This window comes from Capsicum annuum, chromosome 5 (assembly GCF_002878395.1).
Source record: "Capsicum annuum cultivar UCD-10X-F1 chromosome 5, UCD10Xv1.1, whole genome shotgun sequence".
Lineage (NCBI taxonomy): Eukaryota > Viridiplantae > Streptophyta > Magnoliopsida > Solanales > Solanaceae > Capsicum > Capsicum annuum.
In genome coordinates, this window is record NC_061115.1 from 4,115,170 (window position 1) to 4,124,486 (window position 9,317).

The window sequence follows — 9,317 nt, forward strand, 5'->3', positions numbered from 1 at the left end:
TATGTGGTTGGTAAGGGGTCAAGCAACATGCTTTTTTTCCAAACTTGTCCTAGATTGCATGAGCTCCCATTGACTTGGTTCTGGACCATAAAAATATGGAGGATTTATGGGCAGTCCGGTGCACTATGCTCTAGCTATATGCAGTTTGTGATCGGATCCTTTCTTGGACTCTGTGCATAGAACCTAGAGGTGGACGTTCGATATTCGGTTTGGTATTTTCAAAGTTCGAATTCGATAATTCAGTAATCAGTATTTGAAAGTAGATACCACATACCATACTTATAAACATCGGTTCGGTAATCGGTAAATTAAACTTCGATTCGGTGCGGTATTTGATAATACCATATTAAAGTTGGAGATGTGCAAATATATGTTTAAACTTTAAAGAGTATATTTAATAGAAATTCTATTTAATATTCTTTTTGTTGCTTTTTACGAATATATTACCAAGGTCAAGAGATTCTATTTGATTATATATATATATATATATATATATATATATATATATATATATATATAAAATTTGATATTCGGTAAATACCGAATACCAAACGGTATTAATATCTGGTACCAAGTCCAATTTTGAATACCAAAATACTAAAATTTTACTCCCAAATACCGAATTACAGAATACCAACTAATAAATTTTCCTTTTCAATTCAGTAATTTGGTTTGCAGTATTTTATTCCCAGTCCTATGTACAGGGGCGGCTCAAATGCATTAGATGCCTAAGCCAAAAATCAAACGACGACCTTAAGTTTTTACAAAAAAAAAAAAAAAAAACTTTTTTTTTATAAATTTTATTTTTAAAATTATATAATTAATTCTTTCTAATAATTTTTTTTAAAAAATAATATAATCAATGCATTTAATCTTTTTTGTAACATAGCACTCTAGATAAATCAAACTTTTTTTTAATAGTTTTCTTTTAAAAATAAAAAAATTATTTTTTCTATAAATAATATTTAATATTTTTCAAAAAAATCTACAATCTTTAATTGCTTTAAACAATGAGCCCCTCAAATTTGGGGGCCTAACGTAGTTACCTTTTTTCTATAAGGATAGAGCCGCCCCTGCCTACGCATAACGGGAGCTTAATGCATCGGGCTGCCTTTTTAAAAGTTAGTCAACTTGCATTTTTAAGAAAGACAAAATCCTCCATATTTATATGGTCCAGAACCAGTCAATAGGAGGTAATGCAGTCTAGGACAAGTTTGGAAAAAAGCATGTTGCTTGACCTCTTATCAACCACATACTGAGACAGATTAATGATTTAAAGTTTTATAAATATTTACCATGACTTTAAATTTTTATACAATAATAACTAGGGTTATAGTCAAGTATTTAACATAATTTAAACAAAGATTATTAGGTTCACGTGAATTAGTCATGCCACATATGCTAGATCCGCCCAAGACCACTTCACAACTTGCATTATTTATCATCTAAATTATATGGTCCAGACTCCAGAACCAAGTCAAAGGGACTCCACACAATCTAAGAAAGTTTAGGATCAGAGAAAAAAACATGGTTCTTGAATTTTTTGGTAGTGGGTGAATTCAAAATTTGTGTAAAAATTTACTTAAATTATAATAAAATAGTGGACATGAACCTATAACTTTATATGATGAATTCAATGCTAATCACTGGTCCTAAGAGCCCACTAGTTGAGGCCAGTGGAACCCCAGTGGGAGCAGGGGGATCAATAGTACAGACTCCATTTTTGGTCCGCAGATAAGTAGAGCGAACCTCTTCAGCATTTGCCCTAGTGGGGGTGGAGGTTTCAGTTGAAGTACTTTGACCGTTAGTTTTTCTTGGAGGCATGATTTGAAACGCGAGAGAAATTCAAGAGTTAGAAGAATTCACTTGAAACTAGAATTTCTAGCATGAACTAGAACATGAAGAACGAGATACATTCCTAAATGTTTTGTAGCCTCCCGTTTATAAGTGTGGGACGGCGCTACACACTCATTAAAAGGACTCTACTTGAAACGACTTCATCGAAACTCTGGGATTTTGAACCGTGCTCGAATACCAAGTTTGTAACGATCCGAGCCAGGCCTTAGACATAACAAAAGCTATTAGGCTCATGTGAATTCGTACCATGTTTGCTAGATCTGCCCAGGACCACTTCACAACTTGCATTATATATCATCTAAATTATATGGTCGAGAACCAAGTCAAAGGGAGTCCACGCAATCTAAGAAAGTTTAAGATCAGAAAAAAAACATGTTTCTTGACCTTTTTGGTACTGGGTGAGTACAAAATTTGTGTAAAAAATTACATAAATTATAATAAATAGTGGACGTGAACCTATAACACTTTACGATGAATTCAATGCTAATTATGAACCTTGAAGGTAAATTCTGAATCCATCTTTGATCACGCAAAAGGTAATGAAATGGTGTATAGAATGTGGAGTGTGATCCTATTGGATAAGTAAATCACCAATTTGTCTCAATGAACACAAGGCTGCATTCTTACATATATGCAATGACCATTTTGCCCTCAGGTTTGATCTTTTATCTATCCATTACTAATAGGAGAAGCAAAACATTTCTATGCTTACAAGTGCTGACACCAGAAAAATCATATTTACAAAATTAAAAATTTAATTTAAATATTAAGAAAAGATAACTAAAAAATAATTGTCTTTGAAATTTACTGATTTACGATTATAAAATAAATATAAAAATAGCTTAAACAGATTTGCATGGTTTCGATTTATACCAAGTGTCATTACTACATAAGTATGAATAAAAGATAGAAACTATACATATCAAAATTAGCCAAGTATGAATAAAAAATAGAAACTATACATACCAAAATTAGCTAATAGTAGAAAATTCAAAAAGACAAAAAATACAACTGTCTATCCAAAAAGTAAGAAATAACATCCTTGAAAAAAAAATTCAAAATTATCCATGTTTGTCAGATGCCTAAATTATTAATTTAAATTTCAAAAAATAGGTGACTAATCTTATCTCTAAAAACTCATAATCCACTTCTTTGAAAAAAAAATATATACTATCCTTACTTCCTTCCACGTCTTCTTAAAATCAATTCTTCTGAAAAGATAAAATAATTATGTATTGCTCGGTATCTCTACAGATTATCAGTGCCTCTAACTCCTCCATCCGGCCTCTTTCTCTTTATACCGTCAGATCTCCCTATAATGACATCTTATTATCACGTTCTATAGCGATCTGATTTTCTTCGAAATCAATTTTTCATGTTATATTTTATCTATCAATAACGACATTCTATCTGTAACAACAATGCTGTTTATTCTAGCAATACTCTTTGTAAAATTACTTCTCTATAACAACATGCTCAAATATTATGTAGTAATATTATATAAAAAAATATGTTATGTACAAACTAAAATACCAAAATATTTATTATAATCATTATTAATATCATGCACACATCGTACTTTCTTTAGTTTTTTTGCAGGTGAGGAGACCCTTTTCTTTATTTATAACTGTGTTTTGATGTACATTCAAAACAAACAAAAAAAAGAGGTACTCTTATCTCTCTTCTAACACAAAATTTAACAATTTTTGTTGCTAATGCTAAAGAGGGTCCTCAGTTGTTTTTGTTTGAGAATCGGATTAGTGGCATGCAGGATTTCATTAAATATTGAAACATTTTCTTTTAAAGTTTGTTCCAAAAATAGTGAATCTTAATATTAAAAAATAATGCAGTTAATTTTCTAAATAATGTATTTTAAATATAAAATGGTTGATATATAGTAAATCATTTTGTAATCTAACTTCCTTATTTAAAAATAAATAATTTAATTATGGATTTTGACAGCCATATTTGTAGATTTGGTCAATTAAAGACAAAATTTACTTTCTTAATCTATTTAACAATATTTAATTTAGATTAAAATACAAAACATTATAATATAAATCATCTGAAGTTTATTTGAAAATAAACAGATTATTTAAATTAAAAATATAGAAAATATAACAAGAGAAAAAAGCAAAAAGAGAAAATGATGAAAAATTAAAAAGAAGGAAAACATAACTAACTGGAAAGCCACTTGGGATACCCTTAAAAAAAAATCAATTTAATCTCTCGTAAGGATGGGATATGATAATTCCTTTTGCACTTTTGAAGCATCTGGCTTAATAGAAATGACAACCTCTTCAATATAATCTCTTCATCTGTTGGTCTTCTTTTGGTTAAAAACTCCATCAACATGATATCGTAATTGTAAACATCATCACTAGTGGACACTATTCTCTCCGAGCTATATTCTTAGAAAAGAAAGAAATGAAAAAAAAGTTATTCAATTGAAATTTTAAAATAATTCTGTACAGATAAAGGCTTGTTTTTCTTCTTCTAGAATTTGGAGAAGCTTTATTATTATAAGATAAAATCAAAAAGAGTGGAATTTGATACCCGGTGCTATGTAACCAAGAGTGCCAATGTCTCGACATATGCCATGGACTTGCTTACGACCAAAGTTTTAGAGATGCCAAAGTCACCAACATGTGCCGCCATTTCTTCATCCAAAAGAACATTGGCTAGCTTTAGGTCACAATGAACTATCAAAGTGTTATGACCATGATGTAGATATTCAATTGTCATAGCCACATCAAGCATTATAGTTACTCTTATTAGAAGGTTGAGGTGGCAATATTCTCTGCACATCCAATTCTCAAGACTTCCTTTGGGCACAAATTGTAGAACAAAGGCCCTTAAATAGTCACTAGAACAAGTAGTAATCACAGGGACACGATTTCTGTGTAACATTTCTTATCACTTCGCATTCAGTATCAAACCTGTTGCATACTTCCTCATTTTCCAAATCCAGAACCTTTACTGCCACTTCAGTTCCACTAGATAATGTCTCTATTTTGACTACCATATACACTGGCACATACACGACTACTTGTTCTATTGATATGTAATACTGATAGGAGTAGTTATTCAGTTAGTTAGTTAGCCGACTGATGAGTCAGCTGTATAAGTGGTTCAAGGTTGTTAGAGGTTGTTAGATAATGATTAGTTAGTTACAATGAACTGTCAAATAGAATGTTCTAGAAGGAGGTGGTTATTAGATATTTTGTATCCCTTTTACAACTTATATAAGGCACAACATCTCACAAATCTCAGATTGTAACACAAGTTTAAGAAGCAGTTATAATTTTGATCCTTCTCCTCTTTTTAGCTCCATCAATGGAGTCTTAGCAAGTATTTTCACATGGTAGCAAAGGCACGAGCTCAACACTAAGTGTGTTTTTTCGATCACATTTCACTAAGTTTTCTGCTCATTTTGGATCTCTGTCTTCAGTTCCTTTTTTGCAATTTAGATCTATATTGTAGTTACATTCTATCAATCATGGCACCTAAAATAGATCAAAGTGATCCACTTTTCATTGGTGCATCTGATAGTTCAGTGCTGTACTTGTTCCAATCAAGGTAGCTAGTTCAGAAAATTATAGTCTATGGAGTCGATCTATGCGTATTGCTCTCTTAGGGAAGAGGAAGTTTGGATTTGTCACTGGAACCTGCAACAAGGAGTCGTATCGAGAAGAGATTCATGACCAATGGGAAACATGTAATGCAATTGTGCTTTCCTAGATCATGAACACTATGAGAGTCTGTTATCTGGAATTGTTTATGCCACGAGTGCTTGTGCGGTTTGGGAGGATTTGAAGGAGAGGTATGACAAGGTGAATTGTATGCGTATATACCAATTGCATCATGAAATTAATATGCACTCTCAAGGTACAGATTCAGTCTCAACCTATTTTACTAAATTGAAGAGTTTATGGAGTGAGTATGATGTACTAGTGCCAAATCCTAGTTGTGATTGCCCTAGGTCCAGAGAGTACTCAGATCATATGTGTCAACTTAGACTTTTACAGTTTTTAAGTGGCTTAAATGAGTCCTATGATCAATTTAGAAAACAGATATTGCTCAAAGGAGTGACTCCTACTCTTAACCAAGCTTATGCTATGCTTATAGAGGATGAAACCCAACATTCAGCTTGTATGCTGACTGTGAATGATAAATCAGAGCCACTTGCTATGCAAATGAATCGAAACAATGGTTTTGGATAAAGCAGCACTAACTATAAAGGCAGGAAATGTGATTACTGCCATGTCTTAGGTCATACCAAGGAAACTTGTTACAAGTTGGTAGGTTATCCAAATGACTGGAAGAACAAGAAGAAACAAAGCTACAATTCTAACTTCAGATCATAAAACACTGGTAGTAACAACTTCTCCACACGCAATGGTGGTAACAATTTTGTCAACACTGACAACAAGTCTTCTCAGGCTTCAACTATGGTAGCTAGTCAGGTTGATGCTGCTAGTTCTAGTCATGAAGTGGCTCGTGCTCCACTGGACAAGCCTCAAACATTCACTGCGAAGGAGTACACTGAGATTATGAATATGTTGAGCAAAGACACAAAAGACATGAACAAGTAAATATGACAGGTATTACTACTTGTTTCTTGTCCAAAGCATGTCTTGACAGTTGGATTGTAGACTCAGGTGCTACACATCATGTGTCCACACATAGACACCTATTCAAAAGAGGTACCCAATTAGATTCTAAACATTTGGACAAGTTGCACCTTCTAACAGATTATGAAGTGACAATCTCACACACTAGAGAAGCCCACATTTTTGCAGATGATGTGATCAAAGATGTTCTACTTGTTCCACACTTCAAACTCAATTTGTTGTCTGTTGCTAAGATAACCGAGGAACTTTCATGTTTTGTATCCTTTTATCCTGATTTTTGTATCTTTCAGGACCTCTTCAATGGCAAGGTGAAGGAGATTAGTAGACAAGAGGATGGACTGTATGTTACTTAGAGTTGTTTAATCTTACCAAACTTAAAAGGAATACTTCTCATCAAAATTGTTTTCTCTAAGGGCTAGCATTGTTAGATGCTCATGTTACCTATACATGTGGGGATGAGATGAAGGATTCCTAATAGATTGGGCAGGACACCATTTAAAGGATTGTGACTTACTTGTAGATATCGTAACATCCTACAGTCCACCAAGGAATTGAAAAATCGGAACTCATGTTCTCATTGACAACACCGTCTCAATAAAATTAGTGTAGTATTTTCAAAAGACATTAAGAATTTTACTTCACATAGTAATATTAATATTTATAAAAGTAAAGGCTAGTTTTGATTAATAAGATGATAGTCATTTGTTTCCAATGCGTTACCTTCAATGTTATTGTGAAAACTTTATTTACTAGTATGAAGATTTAATAGAAAGTTTTAAAATATTTTTAATAAAAAGTTAATAGTTGTTCTTTCTTTTTCTTTTAGTTTTAATTTTGTACCTTTTAAGTTTACAATCCTTAATATTATTTTAAGTGAAACTAAAATCATAAAATTCATATTAATTTTTTTTGGGCATAAAGCAAACACTTTTACTAGTCTTACTCTTGAGCCACTCCTGTTCATTGATATGTTGATTAGTATGTAGGAACGAATATCACAGCTCACAAAGATTTCCCAAAATATTATGAATAATTCCTGTGAGAAAGTTATTAGCTAGATCCAGTCTCTCAATCTCAGGAGCATTTGTTATGCACAATGGAATTTGTTATGTGTTGCACCGAAGCACATACCCAAATGTACGTGGTCCCACCAAGTAGTAAAATGGACTTTTACAAGCCAAGTATTGATCCCACAGGGACTTGTATTGGCAACTATCGAATTCTAGTTTATTATTGTTATGTTCGGGTTCACAAAATCTATATTTCAGCACAACAACTTCAACATAAGTTCAATTACAAAACAAGAACACTTATGAAGTTATGCAACACTGTAACAAACCGCATTTGGAGCTAGCACGTAAACTGTCATTCCTACGCGTAATAGTTCTAAAAGCCTATAAATCTTATGCAAACTTAGTTTTTTAATCAATTATGTAGTGAGGGAATCTAGTTGGGCATGAATTGAGATCATAGAGGTCCCTTAAGTCAAAGGCGAGTTGAAAGTCTTCCTATCGATTGAGTTTTAGTGAGCGTCTAAACTTGGGTCAACTTCCATCGATCATAACTTTTTGTATATATCAAATTAGTGGGCCTACTGTCTATCAAATAAAAGGTCTTTTGTCATCTTTCCAATGCCATTGGTTTCGCCTTAATATGATATCAGAGTAGAAAGTTATGCTCTTCGAAGTTTTTGTTTACCAAAATATGACGATGAGGCTGACGACCTATCAACTAGGTGATGACCCATCAGCCCTAGTCGTCAGCCTAGGGCAGAAAGTGGTAAAATCCATCCCAAAAGTGTTGACCTAAGTGACGGTCTATCACCTGAGTGATGGCCCATCAACCTTGGTCGTCAACTGATGAAGTTCTGCGACTTTTTTGATTTCCTTAGGGATATTTTGGTCTTTTTCTCACTTCAAAAACCTTTTCCACGAATTTAGTTACACTCTAAATGTTATTAATCAATCATTATCAGTTCTACAACATCAAAATCCTATTTTCACTCTCAAAAATAAGATCAAACTAGGGTTTCCTCCAAGAACAAGAAATCAAGAAAGTCACTCCTTAAGTCCAAGATTTCCAAGGAACAAATCAAGATTCTAGTTCTACTTTTTTAAACCTTGTAATCTAAGGTATGTGGGGTTTTTCTAAATTACATGGGCATGGTGAATTTTTTTTTTAAAATATTCGAATGTTGAGAAATCATGAATTTACAAAGGGGTTTGAATTTACAATTTCAATCATGCATTATGAAACCTTCTTGATATAAGTATTTTGGCTTTGAGGTCTTTCCCCTTGAACTCATATATATATATATATATACGTATGTATGCATGTGGTTTTATGGTTAGAACTTGAATTGAGAGCATGAAGAAAATCCCTCTCTTGTTATAAAACCCCTTTTTTCATATGTTGTGTTATTCAATTGCAAATTGAGAAGCATGATTCAAATGTCTTTAATATTCTTTTTGCCTTGATTTTGGATATGAACTGAAGAGAGGGTGATTCTTGCTAATATAAATGAAAAGTGGTGATTCAAAGAGATTGCATGGCTTGTAACAAAATACTTGACCACCACATGTTTGTTGAAATGTTGAAAAGAGAGTCTTTGCATAATTTGACATGTATTTTGAAATATGAATTCTCTTGAGCTGTTTGAATGATATGTTGGTCCAAACTTTATATTTTGAATGAAGAGACTATAAATTAATATTTTGTGGCTTAGAGATATGACTTGCAAGTCTTGGTATGACGATACCAAATCAGATAATGCCATAATAGACTCAAAACAGAACATAAGTCAGATCTCATTCAGATTTTTAGATT

The 9,317-nt window shown here is 32.6% G+C and overlaps 1 protein-coding gene across 1 annotated transcript; it reads right to left on the reverse strand.

Moving 5' to 3' along the window:
• Positions 1-4,419: 4,419 nt before the first annotated feature.
• Positions 4,420-4,882, reverse strand: LOC107871554 (receptor kinase-like protein Xa21). The gene is made up of 2 exons (XM_016718496.2): positions 4,797-4,882; positions 4,420-4,711 (listed from the first exon to the last, which is right to left on the reverse strand). Exons 1-2 carry the CDS (start codon positions 4,880-4,882, stop codon positions 4,420-4,422), a joined length of 378 nt encoding a protein of 125 aa, XP_016573982.2.
• Between the last annotated feature and the right edge of the window lie 4,435 nt (positions 4,883-9,317).

Bases quoted from the DNA above. Each gene is read 5' to 3' on its own strand.
- LOC107871554 (XM_016718496.2), bottom strand. From the start codon at position 4,882: ATGGTAGTCAAAATAGAGACATTATCTAGTGGAACTGAAGTGGCAGTA. The intron at 4,712-4,796 runs GTTTGATACTGA...TGACTATTTAAG, and splicing joins AATGAGGAAGTATGCAACAG to GGCCTTTGTTCTACAATTTG.